Source organism: Mytilus trossulus, chromosome 12 (assembly GCF_036588685.1).
Source record: "Mytilus trossulus isolate FHL-02 chromosome 12, PNRI_Mtr1.1.1.hap1, whole genome shotgun sequence".
Classification (NCBI taxonomy): Eukaryota; Metazoa; Mollusca; class Bivalvia; order Mytilida; family Mytilidae; genus Mytilus; species Mytilus trossulus.
In genome coordinates, this window is record NC_086384.1 from 95,322 (window position 1) to 118,150 (window position 22,829).

General features: G+C 31.5%; 1 protein-coding gene across 1 annotated transcript in view; it reads left to right on the forward strand.

Annotated features, from left to right (window-relative positions):
• The window catches only part of LOC134692914 (ubiquitin conjugation factor E4 B-like), a 47,161-nt gene extending 25,056 nt beyond the window's left edge, over window positions 1–22,105 (forward strand). The window contains exons 16-26 of the mRNA XM_063553548.1: window positions 969–1,210; window positions 1,524–1,651; window positions 2,070–2,168; window positions 2,553–2,788; window positions 3,509–3,635; window positions 13,115–13,259; window positions 15,246–15,380; window positions 15,826–16,017; window positions 18,844–19,018; window positions 19,569–19,715; window positions 20,016–22,105. Coding sequence (XP_063409618.1) covers window positions 969–1,210; window positions 1,524–1,651; window positions 2,070–2,168; window positions 2,553–2,788; window positions 3,509–3,635; window positions 13,115–13,259; window positions 15,246–15,380; window positions 15,826–16,017; window positions 18,844–19,018; window positions 19,569–19,715; window positions 20,016–20,071 — 1,682 coding nt within the window. The 3' untranslated portion in view covers window positions 20,072–22,105. The remainder of the gene's footprint in view (window positions 1–968; window positions 1,211–1,523; window positions 1,652–2,069; window positions 2,169–2,552; window positions 2,789–3,508; window positions 3,636–13,114; window positions 13,260–15,245; window positions 15,381–15,825; window positions 16,018–18,843; window positions 19,019–19,568; window positions 19,716–20,015) is intronic.
• Window positions 22,106–22,829: the final 724 nt, after the last annotated feature.

Genomic DNA, 22,829 nt, shown 5'->3' on the forward strand with positions numbered 1-22,829 from the left:
TAGTCAGTCTGCATTTCAACAGTTTCATGATTTGATCAAAATTGTTTCCCCCTGGACAGTTCGCATTTGAATTTCAATATTTTTCAAACGATCACAAATTGAAGTTTGTTCGTCTTTGAGTTTTCATTCAAACGCATTTTCGTCATATTTAATATAAATTTTCATCAAAAAAAACTTTCGACAACCTTTAAAATATACAACTTTATTCAAAACATTCAGGAGTGAACAGGTGCTTCCTGTACACTGTGCTATGCATGCGTGAAAGTATTCCTATGACTATTTATAGAACCAAAATGTAAAATACAAATCATCTAGTATCAATTAAAAGAGAGAGACAAATATATATCTCTTACTTGATAAATGATAATTTCCTGATGAATCTGGACTCATTTGAATTTTATAATCTATGTGTCACTTCCTGTTTTCATTTAATTTTAAAAACTGAAATTAGAAAACGTGATTAATTCACTATTCTTGATTTGTTTACAACCTCCATACAATCATTTAAATCGTTCCAAAAAGGATTTTATACAGTTCCAACTTCATAGAAATTTTATCCAAATATCAACTTAGACTTTTTATAAGGATAATGATTATGCAGTGAAATAATCATTGCAAGTTAATTTCTGCTGTGATCCCTTGTTTAAAAAAAATGGAATCCAACTTTTGTTGATACGGAATGTTCCCTGAAACAAACTGAAGAGAAATTGTGAACTAAGTTTCAGGATCCCATGTCAGAATCTTTCACAATACAGTCAAATCATACAATAACTGCCAATCATGCATAAATCCTTAAAAATCTGACAAAGTTAGAAATGAGGCATACATTCTTGGTCCCTTGCTGTTACACAAAAATAGGTTGAATTTAATAGCACACAAAAGTGACTAAAGCCCTAAAAATCCTAGCTTAAACCCTGGTGCTTCGCTGATTAATTTATAATTCAAACATGTTCGGTTTTTTTCTCCAGAATCTGAGAAGAAGCCCCCATGGCAGGATCCTAAGTTTCCTACAGAATGCTTCTTTGTGACGTTACACTGTCATCATCTCTCTATTGTACCTGCCACACGACGTTACCAACAAAGGTTAAAGGCCATTAGGGACGTCAGTCGTATGGTGGATGAACTAGAGAACACAGAACCAATCTGGAGTAAACTTCCTAATGCTGCAAGAAATAAAGAACTTCTAAAAAAATGGAAATCTCAGGTCCAGGTATGGCTCTTTTATCTTTGATAGAAATAAAGAACTTCTAGTATTCAAGTAGACCCACTACTTCAGGATCATTTACTTTACTTTGTTGAATATTTAAATCTCTGGTTCATGTATTATATCCATAAGATCTATGAAAAACTGAAAATAAGGGTCTAATGAATCAACAGTATCCTTAAATCTAAACACAACAATCCTTAACATATCAACATCTGTAATTATTTGGATAATAAGGTTGTGATATATTATTTTCTATTACAGAGACTTAATAAAAGTAAACTTTGTGCTGATGCTGCTGTGTTATTTTATATTACAGAGACTAAATAAAAGTAAACTTTGTGCTGATGCCGCTGTGTTAGATGAATCTCTGTTAAGAAGATGTTTACAATTCTATGAAGTCCATTCTGATTACATGTTAAAAGTAGCCGATCCTAAAAGTTCAGGGTAAACAATAGTTTTGTTCTAGACTTTATTTGTTATTAAAAAAGAAGCCTATATGATAAAGAAATAAATGCATACTTTGTGTAGTCATCAAGTTAATTACAATATTTATCTAACCCTCTGTTGTTGCTGTAAATAATAGTCCCAATATTATCAGTCAAAGCTTTATTTAAATCAAATCAAATCATTTTATTTCCTAATTAAAGGGCCCTTAACGGCATATCAATTACAAACAAGAAAGTAGTACACAAACAATTACATACATCATTTTAGAAAAAAACAATTATTGATATAACATGTACATAAATAAACAATTTGTGAGAGCGCTGCAAGTGTGCAAGAAAGATAACTCCAATCTAAATTGACACTAAGAATAAAAACCTATATTTTCTGTTTCAATTCATCTATTTATCTATTTTAGAGTAACCCTACCACTTCCCTCAGACGTCCCCATGCAGTTTGCTGCTTTACCAGATTTTTACATAGAAGATTTGGCAGAATTCTTACAGTTTATTCTTCAGTACGTAGTAAAGATCAACCTTTACAAATGTATCAATATTTAAATTCTCTAAGGTAGATCAGGTTTGGGTTTAAAAATATTTTACCAAGTATTATTTTAAAAATATACAAAGGACACTTCTTATCCTTAAAATTAAATGATTAAAGTCCAAAAAAATCTTTTAGTGTATTTGAAATGTTCAGTGAAAATACTTTCATAATTAATCAATGGCAGATAATCATATAGAATTTGGACAGTTTGTGTTTTCAAGAAAATAAGGTCAGGTCCCCTTATTTGAATTGGAAATTTTAAGTACATTGTATTACATCAGTAACTATGACAACAGAAACAGAAGTAATTTCAGTAGTAACTATGACAATTTATAGTATTTGTATTCTGTTATAGATATGTACCCCATGTGGCAGATGATCCCTCTATGGACAGAATACTACACTTGTTGGTAGTATTAGTATGTAGCAGTAATTATATTGGAAACCCATATCTGATCGCTAAACTAGTAGAAGTTATCTTTGTGATGAACCCTGCCGTACAACCTCGGAGTCAGAGTCTCAATGAGAAATTTTTAATGCATCCATTAGCTTTACAACATTTAGTTCCAGCTCTCATGAACTTTTATACAGGTATGTAATTTAGATCCTCACTTGTAACAAAACAAAAATGTGGTATGTTTGTCCATTAAGCCTCTTGTCTATTTTGCCAGGGTTGACTTCCAATCTCCTGTCTGATTTTTCTAAAAAAAAAACTACTGGATGATACTGTAAACTTATATTTGCTGACACTTTGTTACAGGTTTAGCACTTTCTAGCCCATTTCGCGGAAATTTAATTTCATGAATCTTAAATTTACTTAATGTAGTTTAGTAAGGAAACTTGCAAATTTTACATATTCGCAAATTTTTCTACTTGTAAAAGTTGCAAATATTAGTTTACAGTAATGGATATTGATACTTTAGTTATATTCTTCAAGTTGTACAATCAATGATAATGTATGACTCAAGAGGTACATGTAATCTTTTTAAGCTCTTGCTTTAGTCCTTCAACTTATGTTCATCAAACATAATCCAAGGGCTTGTTTATAGGAAGTTGTGGTATGATTGACAATGTGACAACCCTCCACAAGATACCAAATGATGCAGAAATTAACAATTGGTCACTTTAAAGTTCTGAAGTCAAAAAGTCTGCTACACATCCAGAACACCATATAATCAAAATGTAACCCTAAAAAAATAAAATTATCTTTATCTATCAGAAATCTATGACTACTTTATTTTTTGTTACAAATAGTGATTCAGCAGTGACTAGAAGAGAACTTTTGATAAACTTTTGATTTAAATATTTCAGATATTGAGTCCACAGGAGCTAGCAGTGAATTCTATGATAAGTTTGCTATAAGATATCATCTAAGTATTATACTAAAAGTAATGTGGACAATACCAGCTCATCAGAACAGAATGATAGAAGAAGCCAAGTAAGTTTACTATAAGATATCATCTAAGTATAATACTAAAAGTAATGTGGACAATACCAGCTCATCAGAACAGAATGATAGAGGAAGCCAAGTAAGTTTACTATAAGATATCATCTAAGTATTATACTAAAAGTAATGTGGACAATACCAGCTCATCAGAACAGAATGATAGAGGAAGCCAAGTAAGTTTGCTATAAGATATCATCTAAGTATTATACTAAAAGTAATGTGGACAATACCAGCTCATCAGAACAGAATGATAGAGGAAGCCAAGTAAGTTTGCTATAAGATATCATCTAAGTATTATACTAAAAGTAATGTGGACAATACCAGCTCATCAGAACAGAATGATAGAGGAAGCCAAGTAAGTTTACTATAAGATATCATCTAAGTATTATTCTAAAAGTAATGTGGACAATACCAGCTCATCAGAACAGAATGATAGAGGAAGCCAAGTAAGTTTACTATAAGATATCATCTAAGTATTATACTAAAAGTAATGTGGACAATACCAGCTCATCAGAACAGAATGATAGAGGAAGCCAAGTAAGTTTACTATAAGATATCATCTAAGTATTATACTAAAAGTAATGTGGACAATACCAGCTCATCAGAACAGAATGATAGAGGAAGCCAAGTAAGTTTACTATAAGATATCATCTAAGTATTATACTAAAAGTAATGTGGACAATACCAGCTCATCAGAACAGAATGATAGAGGAAGCCAAGTAAGTTTACTATAAGATATCATTTAAGTATTATTCTAAAAGTAATGTGGACAATACCAGCTCATCAGAACAGAATGATAGAGGAAGCCAAGTAAGTTTACTATAAGATATCATCTAAGTATTATACTAAAAGTAATGTGGACAATACCAGCTCATCAGAACAGAATGATAGAGGAAGCCAAGTAAGTTTGCTATAAGATATCATCTAAGTATTATACTAAAAGTAATGTGGACAATACCAGCTCATCAGAACAGAATGATAGAGGAAGCCAAGTAAGTTTGCTATAAGATATCATCTAAGTATTATACTAAAAGTAATGTGGACAATACCAGCTCATCAGAACAGAATGATAGAGGAAGCCAAGTAAGTTTGCTATAAGATATCATCTAAGTATTATACTAAAAGTAATGTGGACAATACCAGCTCATCAGAACAGAATGAAAGAGGAAGCCAAGTAAGTTTACTATAAGATATCATCTAAGTATTATACTAAAAGTAATGTGGACAATACCAGCTCATCAGAACAGAATGATAGAGGAAGCCAAGTAAGTTTGCTATAAGATATCATCTAAGTATTATACTAAAAGTAATGTGGACAATACCAGCTCATCAGAACAGAATGATAGAGGAAGCCAAGTAAGTTTACTATAAGATATCATCTAAGTATTATACTAAAAGTAATGTGGACAATACCAGCTCATCAGAACAGAATGATAGAGGAAGCCAAGTAAGTTTGCTATAAGATATCATCTAAGTATTATACTAAAAGTAATGTGGACAATACCAGCTCATCAGAACAGAATGAAAGAGGAAGCCAAGTAAGTTTGCTATAAGATATCATCTAAGTATTATACTAAAAGTAATGTGGACAATACCAGCTCATCAGAACAGAATGATAGAGGAAGCCAAGTAAGTTTGCTATAAGATATCATCTAAGTATTATACTAAAAGTAATGTGGACAATACCAGCTCATCAGAACAGAATGATAGAGGAAGCCAAGTAAGTTTACTATAAGATATCATCTAAGTATTATACTAAAAGTAATGTGGACAATACCAGCTCATCAGAACAGAATGATAGAAGAAGCCAAGTAAGTTTGCTATAAGATATCATCTAAGTATTATACTAAAAGTAATGTGGACAATACCAGCTCATCAGAACAGAATGATAGAGGAAGCCAAGTAAGTTTGCTATAAGATATCATCTAAGTATTATACTAAAAGTAATGTGGACAATACCAGCTCATCAGAACAGAATGATAGAGGAAGCCAAGTAAGTTTGCTATAAGATATCATCTAAGTATTATACTAAAAGTAATGTGGACAATACCAGCTCATCAGAACAGAATGATAGAGGAAGCCAAGTAAGTTTACTATAAGATATCATCTAAGTATTATACTAAAAGTAATGTGGACAATACCAGCTCATCAGAACAGAATGATAGAGGAAGCCAAGTAAGTTTACTATAAGATATCATCTAAGTATTATACTAAAAGTAATGTGGACAATACCAGCTCATCAGAACAGAATGATAGAGGAAGCCAAGTAAGTTTACTATAAGATATCATCTAAGTATTATACTAAAAGTAATGTGGACAATACCAGCTCATTAGAACAGAATGATAGAGGAAGCCAAGTAAGTTTACTATAAGATATCATCTAAGTATTATACTAAAAGTAATGTGGACAATACCAGCTCATCAGAACAGAATGATAGAGGAAGCCAAGTAAGTTTGCTATAAGATATCATCTAAGTATTATACTAAAAGTAATGTGGACAATACCAGCTCATCAGAACAGAATGATAGAGGAAGCCAAGTAAGTTTACTATAAGATATCATTTAAGTATTATACTAAAAGTAATGTGGACAATACCAGCTCATCAGAACAGAATGATAGAGGAAGCCAAGTAAGTTTACTATAAGATATCATTTAAGTATTATTCTAAAAGTAATGTGGACAATACCAGCTCATCAGAACAGAATGATAGAGGAAGCCAAGTAAGTTTACTATAAGATATCATCTAAGTATTATACTAAAAGTAATGTGGACAATACCAGCTCATCAGAACAGAATGATAGAGGAAGCCAAGTAAGTTTACTATAAGATATCATCTAAGTATTATACTAAAAGTAATGTGGACAATACCAGCTCATCAGAACAGAATGATAGAGGAAGCCAAGTAAGTTTGCTATAAGATATCATCTAAGTATTATACTAAAAGTAATGTGGACAATACCAGCTCATCAGAACAGAATGATAGAGGAAGCCAAGTAAGTTTGCTATAAGATATCATCTAAGTATTATACTAAAAGTAATGTGGACAATACCAGCTCATCAGAATAGAATGATAGAGGAAGCCAAGTAAGTTTACTATAAGATATCATCTAAGTATTATACTAAAAGTAATGTGGACAATACCAGCTCATCAGAACAGAATGATAGAGGAAGCCAAGTAAGTTTACTATAAGATATCATCTAAGTATTATACTAAAAGTAATGTGGACAATACCAGCTCATCAGAACAGAATGATAGAGGAAGCCAAGTAAGTTTACTATAAGATATCATCTAAGTATTATACTAAAAGTAATGTGGACAATACCAGCTCATCAGAACAGAATGATAGAGGAAGCCAAGTAAGTTTACTATAAGATATCATTTAAGTATTATTCTAAAAGTAATGTGGACAATACCAGCTCATCAGAACAGAATGATAGAGGAAGCCAAGTAAGTTTGCTATAAGATATCATCTAAGTATTATACTAAAAGTAATGTGGACAATACCAGCTCATCAGAACAGAATGATAGAGGAAGCCAAGTAAGTTTACTATAAGATATCATCTAAGTATTATTCTAAAAGTAATGTGGACAATACCAGCTCATCAGAACAGAATGATAGAGGAAGCCAAGTAAGTTTACTATAAGATATCATCTAAGTATTATACTAAAAGTAATGTGGACAATACCAGCTCATCAGAACAGAATGATAGAGGAAGCCAAGTAAGTTTGCTATAAGATATCATCTAAGTATTATACTAAAAGTAATGTGGACAATACCAGCTCATCAGAACAGAATGATAGAGGAAGCCAAGTAAGTTTACTATAAGATATCATTTAAGTATTATACTAAAAGTAATGTGGACAATACCAGCTCATCAGAACAGAATGATAGAGGAAGCCAAGTAAGTTTACTATAAGATATCATTTAAGTATTATTCTAAAAGTAATGTGGACAATACCAGCTCATCAGAACAGAATGATAGAGGAAGCCAAGTAAGTTTACTATAAGATATCATCTAAGTATTATACTAAAAGTAATGTGGACAATACCAGCTCATCAGAACAGAATGATAGAGGAAGCCAAGTAAGTTTACTATAAGATATCATCTAAGTATTATACTAAAAGTAATGTGGACAATACCAGCTCATCAGAACAGAATGATAGAGGAAGCCAATTAAGTTTACTATAAGATATCATCTAAGTATTATACTAAAAGTAATGTGGACAATACCAGCTCATCAGAACAGAATGAAAGAGGAAGCCAAGTAAGTTTACTATAAGATATCATCTAAGTATTATACTAAAAGTAATGTGGACAATACCAGCTCATCAGAACAGAATGATAGAGGAAGCCAAGTAAGTTTACTATAAGATATCATCTAAGTATTATACTAAAAGTAATGTGGACAATACCAGCTCATCAGAACAGAATGATAGAGGAAGCCAAGTAAGTTTACTATAAGATATCATCTAAGTATTATACTAAAAGTAATGTGGACAATACCAGCTCATCAGAACAGAATGATAGAGGAAGCCAAGTAAGTTTACTATAAGATATCATCTAAGTATTATTCTAAAAGTAATGTGGACAATACCAGCTCATCAGAACAGAATGATAGAGGAAGCCAAGTAAGTTTACTATAAGATATCATCTAAGTATTATACTAAAAGTAATGTGGACAATACCAGCTCATCAGAACAGAATGATAGAGGAAGCCAAGTAAGTTTACTATAAGATATCATCTAAGTATTATACTAAAAGTAATGTGGACAATACCAGCTCATCAGAACAGAATGATAGAAGAAGCCAAGTAAGTTTACTATAAGATATCATCTAAGTATTATACTAAAAGTAATGTGGACAATACCAGCTCATCAGAACAGAATGATAGAGGAAGCCAAGTAAGTTTACTATAAGATATCATCTAAGTATTATACTAAAAGTAATGTGGACAATACCAGCTCATCAGAACAGAATGATAGAGGAAGCCAAGTAAGTTTACTATAAGATATCATCTAAGTATTATACTAAAAGTAATGTGGACAATACCAGCTCATCAGAACAGAATGATAGAGGAAGCCAAGTAAGTTTACTATAAGATATCATCTAAGTATTATACTAAAAGTAATGTGGACAATACCAGCTCATCAGAACAGAATGATAGAGGAAGCCAAGTAAGTTTACTATAAGATATCATCTAAGTATTATACTAAAAGTAATGTGGACAATACCAGCTCATCAGAACAGAATGATAGAGGAAGCCAAGTAAGTTTGCTATAAGATATCATCTAAGTATTATACTAAAAGTAATGTGGACAATACCAGCTCATCAGAACAGAATGATAGAGGAAGCCAAGTAAGTTTGCTATAAGATATCATCTAAGTATTATTTTAAAAGTAATGTGGACAATACCAGCTCATCAGAACAGAATGATAGAGGAAGCCAAGTAAGTTTACTATAAGATATCATCTAAGTATTATTTTAAAAGTAATGTGGACAATACCAGCTCATCAGAACAGAATGATAGAGGAAGCCAAGTAAGTTTGCTATAAGATATCATCTAAGTATTATTCTAAAAGTAATGTGGACAATACCAGCTCATCAGAACAGAATGATAGAGGAAGCCAAGTAAGTTTGCTATAAGATATCATCTAAGTATTATACTAAAAGTAATGTGGACAATACCAGCTCATCAGAACAGAATGATAGAGGAAGCCAAGTAAGTTTGCTATAAGATATCATCTAAGTATTATACTAAAAGTAATGTGGACAATACCAGCTCATCAGAACAGAATGATAGAGGAAGCCAAGTAAGTTTACTATAAGATATCATCTAAGTATTATTCTAAAAGTAATGTGGACAATACCAGCTCATCAGAACAGAATGATAGAGGAAGCCAAGTAAGTTTGCTATAAGATATCATCTAAGTATTATACTAAAAGTAATGTGGACAATACCAGCTCATCAGAACAGAATGATAGAGGAAGCCAAGTAAGTTTGCTATAAGATATCATCTAAGTATTATACTAAAAGTAATGTGGACAATACCAGCTCATCAGAACAGAATGATAGAGGAAGCCAAGTAAGTTTGCTATAAGATATCATCTAAGTATTATACTAAAAGTAATGTGGACAATACCAGCTCATCAGAACAGAATGATAGAGGAAGCCAAGTAAGTTTACTATAAGATATCATCTAAGTATTATACTAAAAGTAATGTGGACAATACCAGCTCATCAGAACAGAATGATAGAGGAAGCCAAGTAAGTTTACTATAAGATATCATCTAAGTATTATACTAAAAGTAATGTGGACAATACCAGCTCATCAGAACAGAATGATAGAGGAAGCCAAGTAAGTTTACTATAAGATATCATCTAAGTATTATTCTAAAAGTAATGTGGACAATACCAGCTCATCAGAACAGAATGATAGAGGAAGCCAAGTAAGTTTGCTATAAGATATCATCTAAGTATTATACTAAAAGTAATGTGGACAATACCAGCTCATCAGAACAGAATGATAGAGGAAGCCAAGTAAGTTTGCTATAAGATATCATCTAAGTATTATACTAAAAGTAATGTGGACAATACCAGCTCATCAGAACAGAATGATAGAGGAAGCCAAGTAAGTTTGCTATAAGATATCATCTAAGTATTATACTAAAAGTAATGTGGACAATACCAGCTCATCAGAACAGAATGATAGAGGAAGCCAAGTAAGTTTACTATAAGATATCATCTAAGTATTATACTAAAAGTAATGTGGACAATACCAGCTCATCAGAACAGAATGATAGAGGAAGCCAAGTAAGTTTACTATAAGATATCATCTAAGTATTATACTAAAAGTAATGTGGACAATACCAGCTCATCAGAACAGAATGATAGAGGAAGCCAAGTAAGTTTACTATAAGATATCATCTAAGTATTATACTAAAAGTAATGTGGACAATACCAGCTCATCAGAACAGAATGATAGAGGAAGCCAAGTAAGTTTACTATAAGATATCATCTAAGTATTATACTAAAAGTAATGTGGACAATACCAGCTCATCAGAACAGAATGATAGAGGAAGCCAAGTAAGTTTACTATAAGATATCATCTAAGTATTATTCTAAAAGTAATGTGGACAATACCAGCTCATCAGAACAGAATGATAGAGGAAGCCAAGTAAGTTTGCTATAAGATATCATCTAAGTATTATACTAAAAGTAATGTGGACAATACCAGCTCATCAGAACAGAATGATAGAGGAAGCCAAGTAAGTTTGCTATAAGATATCATCTAAGTATTATACTAAAAGTAATGTGGACAATACCAGCTCATCAGAACAGAATGATAGAGGAAGCCAAGTAAGTTTGCTATAAGATATCATCTAAGTATTATACTAAAAGTAATGTGGACAATACCAGCTCATCAGAACAGAATGATAGAGGAAGCCAAGTAAGTTTACTATAAGATATCATCTAAGTATTATACTAAAAGTAATGTGGACAATACCAGCTCATCAGAACAGAATGATAGAGGAAGCCAAGTAAGTTTGCTATAAGATATCATCTAAGTATTATACTAAAAGTAATGTGGACAATACCAGCTCATCAGAACAGAATGATAGAGGAAGCCAAGTAAGTTTACTATAAGATATCATCTAAGTATTATACTAAAAGTAATGTGGACAATACCAGCTCATCAGAACAGAATGATAGAGGAAGCCAAGTAAGTTTACTATAAGATATCATTTAAGTATTATACTAAAAGTAATGTGGACAATACCAGCTCATCAGAACAGAATGATAGAGGAAGCCAAGTAAGTTTACTATAAGATATCATCTAAGTATTATACTAAAAGTAATGTGGACAATACCAGCTCATCAGAACAGAATGATAGAAGAAGCCAAGTAAGTTTACTATAAGATATCATCTAAGTATAATACTAAAAGTAATGTGGACAATACCAGCTCATCAGAACAGAATGATAGAGGAAGCCAAGTAAGTTTACTATAAGATATCATCTAAGTATTATACTAAAAGTAATGTGGACAATACCAGCTCATCAGAACAGAATGATAGAGGAAGCCAAGTAAGTTTGCTATAAGATATCATCTAAGTATTATACTAAAAGTAATGTGGACAATACCAGCTCATCAGAACAGAATGATAGAGGAAGCCAAGTAAGTTTGCTATAAGATATCATCTAAGTATTATACTAAAAGTAATGTGGACAATACCAGCTCATCAGAACAGAATGATAGAGGAAGCCAAGTAAGTTTACTATAAGATATCATCTAAGTATTATTCTAAAAGTAATGTGGACAATACCAGCTCATCAGAACAGAATGATAGAGGAAGCCAAGTAAGTTTACTATAAGATATCATCTAAGTATTATACTAAAAGTAATGTGGACAATACCAGCTCATCAGAACAGAATGATAGAGGAAGCCAAGTAAGTTTACTATAAGATATCATCTAAGTATTATACTAAAAGTAATGTGGACAATACCAGCTCATCAGAACAGAATGATAGAGGAAGCCAAGTAAGTTTACTATAAGATATCATCTAAGTATTATACTAAAAGTAATGTGGACAATACCAGCTCATCAGAACAGAATGAAAGAGGAAGCCAAGTAAGTTTGCTATAAGATATCATCTAAGTATTATACTAAAAGTAATGTGGACAATACCAGCTCATTAGAACAGAATGATAGAGGAAGCCAAGTAAGTTTGCTATAAGATATCATCTAAGTATTATACTAAAAGTAATGTGGACAATACCAGCTCATCAGAACAGAATGATAGAGGAAGCCAAGTAAGTTTGCTATAAGATATCATCTAAGTATTATACTAAAAGTAATGTGGACAATACCAGCTCATCAGAACAGAATGATAGAGGAAGCCAAGTAAGTATTTTGTTTGTGATTAAATGATTTTATGTGGGACCACTACTTGTATGCCAATGATAAGTTGGTTTGCTATTTCACATTTGGTATACTGTATAACATTTGGAATGCTGATTGATATTTATCATACAGTTGTATATCATTTACAAGCCTCATTCTCATAGCAGAGGCAGATTAGGGGAGGGGGGGGGGGGGCTTTTGGGGAAAAAAATTGTATAGGGAATCACTGAAGCATGACTGAAGTGGGCCCCACTTATGAAAATTTCTGCACCCACCACTGCATAGAATTACATAACCACTCTTCTCATCAAACTAAAGTTTGTATTACGGTCAGTATAAAGAGAATCACTTATGATTAGTCTATGGTATTTGGTAGGCAGTTGTATCAACATTAGTATATTTTATTTCCACAGAATTTATTTGGTCCTGTATCTCCAGTCTTGATTGTTTTGCATAATTTACATCTGACCATTTTACAAACATTGCTTATTATAATGAATTCAGTCCACGATAGGTAAATCATTTGTAAAAATCATTAACAAGTTAAAATTTTATTTTTAGGAAAGGCAAGTCATTTGTAAAGTTTGTTAACATGTTAATGAATGATACAACGTTTTTATTGGATGAAAGTTTGGACTGTTTAAAACGTATTCATGAAATTCAAGAGGCATTAGAAAATACAGAAGAATGGGAGAAACAGTCAAGGGTAAGACAGTAGTAATATTATTTAGTAAAAAGGAAATAAACAGTTACAACTTACAGTATATTGTTTAATTATTTTGTCTGAGCTAAATGTGCACCTGTGGCTCAAATACATTATGGAAGCCCTGACTGATTTCTAATTTATTGTTGAATTTTTCTACCTGAATTATATGTTCAGGGTAAGTGAGATATATATATTATGGTTATTGGTATCCACTTTATACAAGTTAGTAGCTATATAGCAACAAAGAGATACTTTTTCTGTCACCTGTACCACACTTCATGTTAATTCACAATTAAAAAACAGATACCAACTAAAATTTCAAATTTTGTTTTTGATTATATAAATATTGGAATCTGTTATTTTTTATTTTTTTTGAGTGGGTGATTTTTGGGGTTTCCTGTTAAAAAAAGCCCATTGTGCTTATATGGAAAATGAAACATGTCTTCCTTGAAAAACTTGTGTATTATTTTACACGTTTATCATTGAAAATAAAGATACATATAAAACTCAGGATTTACATTAATACTTTAATGTCGGATTTGTATTTGAATTGATCTTCAATTTCTAGATTTTATGTCAGGTTGGATGGGGAACAGTGGGTCCAGTGATTTTGCTAGCGCTCGTCACTTTCGTAATTTACGAAAGGGTTTTCGCATTGACGAAAGTTTTTCAAATCAATTTCGTCTCTTAAATTTAGAAAGTGAAAAAATATTTTCTCATTAAAATACTATAAATCTACCTGTCTTTATGTTTTTGACAAGTTTATGACCCCCAGGTAAGTAACATTTTCAACAGGTGTTACAAGTTGTGATTACAACTAATCTGCTTTTCGCCATCCGATGGGTCACTAATCCGTTAATTATTAATAAATCTCATAATTGACCACTATAATTTTTTCCCGAGGAACATCAGTCAGTTGGCATTTCAACAACCAGGAGTATAGTTTCGTCATTTGATCGAAATAATTTGTTACCCCCGGACAGTTCGCATTTGAAGTTCATTATTTCTCAAACGATCACAATTTAAAGTTTGTTTGTCGTATATTCGTCATTTGAACGCATTTTCGTCACAATTGCTATAAATTGCCATCAAAAACTTTCGACAATTTCCATTTAAAAAATATTATATAGAACTTTATTCAAAACGTTCAAATTGTCTTCACGATATAAACAGGTGATTCCTGTACTTTGTGCTACGCATGCGTGAAAGTAATCCTATAACTATTTATAGACCCTGATAAAAAAACGTAAAATGCGATATCATTTAGAAGCAATTAAACGAGAGAGACAAATATATATCTCTTACTAAAGGAATTAAAACAGAAAAATGATAATTTCCTGATGAATCCGGACTCGTTTTGAATTTACTATTCACGTGTCACTTCCCGTTTTCGTTTCATTTTAAAACCGAAAGTAGAAAACGTTATCTATTCTTGATTTGTTTACAACCTCCTTTCAGTCGTTATACTAGTTCCAAAAAGGATTTTATACATCCAACTTAATAGAAATGATCTCCAGATTTCGATTTAGACGATTTATAAGGATAATGATTATGCAGTGATAAAATCATTGCAAGTTAATTTCTACTGTGATTCCTTGTTTAAAAAAAACGAATCCAACTTGTGTTGTTCAGGAATGTCCTCTGGAACAAACTGAAGAGAATATTGTGAACTAAGTTTCCACATCCATGTCAGAATCTTTCATAATAAGGGCAATACAGTCAAATCATACAATACTGACTGCCAGTCATATGCCTACAAGTCCTTTAAAATCTGACAAAGTCAAAGATGAAGCTAGTAATATACATCCTTGGTCCCTTGCTGTTTATACACAAAAAAAAGGTTAATTTCCATGGCGCGCAAAAGTGACTAAAGCCTTCAAAATCCTAGCTTAAACCCTGAGTGGGTCTATTATCTCTATAATGCACTGGAAAAAACAAGTGAGACGGTTGCTAAAAAAAGAGTTTTCATGGATTTTGTATTTTTAGGAGCAGCAGCAATCACGACAACGACAACTAGCTATGGATGAGAAGCAATGCAGATCTTACCTCACCCTGGCCACAGAAACAGTTGATATGTTCCACTATCTAACACAGAAAATCATTGGTCCTTTTCTGGACTCAGTAAGTCTTGGTTAAATCTTGTCACCATATTTAATACATGGTTTGATTAAAGATGGGTTCCACTGTTGTTAATTCTTTTAATGTTAAACTTTTTGGGTTGGTAAGCGATAAAAGCTCCTTTGAGCCTCTAATTTAAAGAAGTTCTTTAGGTTCTTTTAAGGACTCATTCAGTGTTTTATTGAATTAACAAAAAAAAGTATGGGAGCTCTATTTCAATTTATGATCATTTTACTAATTCCACCATCTAGATGCCATACATCTATACATCTGTTGTCGAATGTTTTATTAACATTTCAGATTGGTGTATGTATGTAACCTTTCTTTCTAATCTCTATATTGTGATGAAGTATTGACAAATTTGTTTATTTCAACCACCTTTCTAATTTTAGCATTGAGGGGACAGACTGGCAGCTATGTTAAACTTAAGTCTCTGTTCTTTTTTCAGCATTTAGGGGACAGACTGGCAGCTATGTTAAACTTTAACCTTCAACAGCTATGTGGGTCAAAGTGTAAAAACTTGAAGGTGAAAAACCCAGAGAAATACGGATGGGAACCTAAAAAACTGCTGGATAGTTTAACGGATATATATCTACATTTAGACTGTGATGATTTTGCTAAAACTATAGCTAATGACGAGGTAAGGAATAATAGGGAATGTTTTGGTCTCTTTATAGCTGTCTGTTCGATGTGAGTCATGGCTCCATGTTGAACTGTAATGGTTTACTCTTACAAATTATGACTTGGATAGAGAGTTGTCTAATTTGCACTGATACCACATCTTCTTATATCTTTTATACAAGTGTTGGTTTGCACTTGCAAGGGACAGATCAGTCATATGTACTTAGTACCATTTCTTGTAATAAATTGACCCAACATTATATTTATAGAGGAATTCATGCATAAACTAAAGTAATTCATATTAGAACCTTCAATGGGAATATATTTACATTTATAATTTGGGAGTTCACTGTTGTTAAGTGCAGAAAGGCTTTCAAGGGAGATAATAAATACATCAAGAATGTAGTTAGAAGACATAGAACTTTCTTACTAAATCAATGCAGGTTCTGTCTACATACAGTTATCAACACATTTGTAAGATTATGTACCTAAATGATCCTAAATGATTTATTCAAAATCTGTCAGGGAGGAAATAGCTGTTCATTTGTCCAATTAAAACAGACAATCATTTAGAAAAAAAACCAGATAAACAACAATGACTGGACATTACACATTATCTTATGTACAATACTATTCTACATGCAAATCATTGAACATGATTTAATGGACATAACAAGTATTTATATATTGTATGCACAACTAATTCAGGTTAACTATGGGTATGTTCCAGACCATATGAGTATTTGGACCATACGCATATGGTCATGACCATATGGGTATAAACTCATATGGTCCGACCATACGCATATGGTCGGGGTAATTAACACTCTGTTACAGTTTACTTTTCATACTTCTAAACTCTTCATATGGTATGACCGTTCATTCAAAATACGCTATCATATAGGTAATTTTATCATTATATTATAATAAAAAGATAAGCTAAATAATAATAAGAAGTTTCACATAGTTACTTAATTTTACTTAATTGTCAAATTTAAAGTAAACACATTTTATACCGATGGTCATTACCGATTTTTTATTATGAGTAATGGCAATATGTCGACTAAAAAATTAAATTCCAAAAATTTCTTAATGAACTGTTACATAAGAAGTCACTGGAAAGTAGCATACTATTAATTTATTTAAGTTGTGTTGTGAAGATGGTGTATTGCAGTCATTTTACGATATTTGAGATCTAGAGCTTCTTAAAAACACCGTAGACATCAGAATTGCCAAAGACCTCAGTATCACTGAACGCAGCTGCAAAAAAGGCTTGTTTTTCACTCGCAAACAAAATGTGTAAATGAAAAAGATCGTGCACAAATTTCTTGCAAATGCAAAAAAGCTATGATACTGTGTGGAAGTGAATGTCATCCAAACCTAAATGCAGGAATGTAACTAGCGATGAAAACTAACTATGGCATCAATATTAAATTTTTACATAGTTTTTTTATTATAAAATTAAAAAAATTGTCATGTTTTAAACCATCACTGTTTTTTTAGATAAAGTTTTTGTAGTATTGAAACGTTTATAATGTAATTTGAAAAAAAAAATGTATACCTATATGGTTCAAATACTCATATGGTCCGGCCCGTTAATAACCAAACGAGTATTATACTCATATGGTCCGACCATACGCGTACGGTCGGACCATACGCGTATGGTTGGACCATATGAGTATACGCATATGGTCATGACCATATGAGTATACGCATATGGTCATGACCATACGCGTATGGTCCAAATACTCATATGGTCCGGAACAGGTATATTAAACAATAAGCCTAATTAGTTTTGATTACACTTTTCTGTTGACCTCACTGTTGCTTGACATTTCCTACCTGAGAATACCATTAAACCAAGTATATATTCAACACTGTGACAAAACTTATCTCTAATTTGGAAATTTCTGTAAATTGACTAAAAAATGAATTAAGATATAAGATAAAAAAAAGTTTTTTCTATCCCTAGACATTAAAGGCCTGACCAAGATCATGTTCTAAAATGTAATTGATTTCATATATAAATGGGTCAGCTATCTGTCAGTTTCATTAGAATTGAGATAACAATATTGTATTTTAAGCTTTGACAGCACTAATTGGTGATTTGATGGTCATGAATACCTGTTAACCTGCTACACTAAAGTGTCAGCAGAAAAACTTACAATTAAGGAATAACAGTACTTTAGTTGAAGAGTTGCCACCGTCAATTGTAGATTTGCTGGTTGCAAATCCAGTTTTACTGGCGACCCTAGCAGAGACAGTAAAACGAAGATTTGCGACGGTCAAATCAAAATTGACAGTGGCAACTCTTCAACTACAGTACTGTTATTCCAATTCTAATGCATTACAAAAAGAAAAAATACGATAAAACTTGAAAAAATGTCTAAATTTGACAAATAGAAAAAAAGGCGCGAAACTTCATGAATGATATTGGTACAAAGAAGTCATGGCTAAAAATGACGTCATAAAAATAAAACTTACAAACTGACGTTACCTACACGCTTCAAATTTGGATAAAATTACATTAAAACGGCGAATTTGAGGTAGGTGTTGTTTTATTTTTGATTATATAGTATTAATCAAACGTTTGTTGATTCAATCAATTTAAAATGGCAGGTCCCTCCTTAGTTATGCCTAGTCAACTGTGGATTTGACAGCAACTTTTAGTCAATGAAAACAATTGTTACATCCAAATTGCATTAGAATCACAAGTTGATGCCGCTAGAGCATAAAAAACAATACAGTTATATCCTAAACAGAAAGAATCTAAAGACATTTTACAATGAGTGTAACTGCTTTGGTATTTATATATATTACAAACTTGGTATATTTTGTATTTTAGAGGTCCTATAAAAAGGAATTGTTTGATGATGCAATAGGTAGAATGAGGAGAGCCAGGATTAAGACGGAACAAGAGATTGATAAATTCCGTAAACTACAAGATAAAGTGGAAGAATTAGTCAGGGATAAAAACTTAGCAGAAACTGACTATGGGGAAATTCCTGAAGAATTCAAAGGTAATATTGTGTTAGTTACATCTACTTTGGACATCAAGGCCTGATGATGTAGTGTGTTTTTATGCTCCACCTACGATAGAAGAGGGGCATTATGTTTTCTGGTCTGTGGGTTCGTTTGTTCGTTTGTCCATCTGTCCTGCTTCAGGTTAAAGTTTTTGATCAAGGTAGTTTTTGATGAAGTTGAAGTCCAATCAACATTAAACTTAGTATACATGATCCCTTAACCATTGCTGCAACATTTAACTTAGTTTACATGGTTTACAAAACAAACAAATAAAACAAATCTTTTCATCATGGGTTGAAATTTTAAAAATATATGGCCAATTAGGTTTAAGATATTTCAATTTATATAGATATACATTCAGTTTTGTTAGTTACAATTTTGTTACATACATATATCAGATCAATATATATTTTCAAATCCTTTAATGGATACCTTATTAAATGACTGATAGATTTATCGTATCATCTATATATATTTTCAGATTCTTTAATGGATACCTTATTAGATGACAGATAGATTTTTTGTATCATCTGTATATATTTTCAGATCCTTTAATGGACACCTTACTAGATGACCCTGTGATATTACCTAGTGGAACAGTGATGGAAAAGTCCATTATAATGAGGCATTTATTAAACTCACAGACCGACCCTTTCAATAGACAGCCCCTCACAGAGGATGAATTAAAACCAGGTATGTAAACATAAATTACCCTTGACATTAAAAATAGATCGTTCCATCCAAATGGATTATAACCTGTATGTTAACATTAGAGACTTTGAATTCATACTACTGAAAAGTTTAATAAGATCAAGTTTCAAAAAGGCCAAATGAATTTAGAAGTTGAAGAGCATTAAGGTCCAAAAATTACAGCTTAGGTAATCTAATCCTGAGGTAGAAAATATTTATTGGAAGAACTGAAAATGTAAAAGTAGAGAAAATCTAATATTTTAAGTGAACCTTAAATAACAGTTATATATATGTTTTTTATAGCTACAGATCTCAAGAAGAAAATTCAACAATGGAAGATTGAGAAAAGGAAACGTTAGAATGAATGGAATGTTTGTAATGGATGAATTGTCATGGATGTTTGTTAGAAAAACTTTTGTCCATGTATCTGTGAAATATATGGACCATCTCAAAGATTATACTTTAGTCATAATTTACAGCTGTATGGACCATCTCAAAGATGATTCTTGACTAAAATAATTCATTTATTTTGTGACTGTGGATCAATTGTATGACAGGTCAATTTTCTCTGATTTGTAAAATTAATGAGTATTTAAAACTATAATATTGTAGCTGCAGGATTAAGCTGGAGTCACTTTTTATCTTGGTAGCATTTATTTTACTGGAAAAAAGATTTCATTTGGCATTTGAATCGTCATAATAAGAAAATAGTTCAAAATTGTTAATCTGAATCTAATTATTTCTGAAATGTTTGTCTTAATATTAAGTGTAAGAAAAATACACTTCAGTGTGTAAGGGGCTACAGAAACAGTGAATGTTAATAAACAATAGTTTTTGGATTGTTTATGTAATTCCGTTATTTAAAGATCAGATTGATAATGTTTTAAATGATCCTTGACATGTCGATGTTATGTATTTATTGAAGAGAACATTGGAGCTATAAAATAGCTATTGTTTGTATTAATCTCTTAGTTTGTTCACCTTTCTTTGACTCATAATAACATTATGGGTGTCAATGTACAATCTGGTTTATAATTGTAAGCTATATTTAATTGATAAGATATGAATCATTCAAAAGATTTTTGTGTGCAATTAAGAAATAAACATGCTTTTCCTTGGATAAGGGCATTTGTAGATTTCCAAGCGAAAAGTATGAAGCCTTTGAAGTAAATAATTTCAAAACCTATTTCCTCTTGTTCAATTAACCTGGCAACAATGATGTTGTGAGTTCAAACCATGATCTTGGCTATATGTGATAGAGAGGTCTTTATTTGACTAAGAGCCAGTGAGTTAGATAGAAATACCTAATTTTTTTCATCTGTTTAAAAGATGAGAATTCCTCATGAAAGAATGTATTTATAAAATGTACAAATAATTATGTGCTGGATTATTCACATTGGGCATACAACAGTTGTTATGTCATGCTCTGTTCTCATACAGGACAAGAATAGGAAGGGAATCCAATACTGAATTGTCATCAATTTATAAAGAGTGATATTTATAGATATCTCTTTGACTAATTATTCTCATTTGAGATAAAGGAGAGTCTTCATTTTCCTATGAGAATATCTTAAGAGCACAATAATTATAGATAAGAATTACATTATGATCAATCTTTTTTGCTGTTTTGTGATACAAACTTTAAGGAGTGTTTATAAAGGCATTTTAATGTATATGAATGAATGTGGAATAGATTTGTGTGAATATGTGTGTTAATATGCTCAGTTTTGGTTTCCTTTTTCTTTATTGCATAGAAATTGTAAAAGTTTGATACTATATATATATATACATCTGGTCAATATGTATGTGTTATTAAAATCAAATATACAGGAGTGAAAGAAAATAATGATAACTATTCTGCCATTGTTTGCACATTATAACATTAACCAGTGCACACAATCACTTGTTGATCAAGTGGCATACATAGTGGCATAAAAGTCCAATACTATAAGCTAGGGAAAATCATTTTTTTCACTGAATCTACTTGCAAACTTTAACAATTTCGTTTTGATCAAATGAAAAATGTGGCACAAAAGTGTATTTTGAATTAGATTGACCAATTAAAAAGCTATCTTTTGAATTAACAGGACAATATACTCTATAACTATTTTAGGATTGATGGAAAATATTAACATATGATCCTCATTGAATGTTAGGCAGTTTCAAATACAATATGTTAGATCTCATTGAATCCTGATAAAAAAAAAACATATTTTACTTAAGTTGCTTGTTAAGTTTCATCCAGAAATGACAGGAATGGTGCATAGACTTCTCTTCAAGTCTCTTTAATTAGATGTGTACACATCTTTGTGATTTACTTACATTATATGAATTAAAACTATGTACCAGCAACAGTGATGTATGACCTAATAAAATTTTACAGTTTCTTCGAATTCAATATTTTCTACCTTATATCCCATGTTTATATGTGATTCATGTTTTATTGCCAGCTATGTGAGAACAAAATGAAAACTTGACATATTGATATAAAAAGTCAAATAACAAAAGTAAAAAAATACAGAACTAGTACGGAAAATTCAGAATGAAAAGTCCTCTATCAAATGGAAAAATCTAAAGCTCAAACACATCAAACAAATGGATATCAACTGTGATAATACTGACTTGGTACAGGCATTTTCTTGTACAGAAAAAAGTGTAATAAACCTGGCATTATAGTTAGCTTAACATCTCATTTGTATGACAGTCAAATAATATTGCATTATATTGACAACGAAAAGCATCTTTCATAACGATTAAATCAAAATTATACATGAAGACTACAATGGCATAATAAATAGAACCGTTAAATCCATGTTTGATATCTGTAATTGATTTTGACTTCTACGTATTATAAAAGTCAATAGATAAAGGCAATAGTAGTATACCGCTGTTCAAAAGTAAAAAAAAAACATTTAGAGAGAAAACAAACCTAGGTTACAAACTAGAACTGGGGGAACCACTTCAAATATAAGAAGAAAACAACCAACCAATAGAAATACTGAAGTGCGACAATGCAACAAACATAGACACCAACTATTAAATAACAACTGCCATATTCCTGACCTTGTACAGGACATTTTAAAGAAAAAATGGTGGGTTGAATCTGGTTTAGTGGCT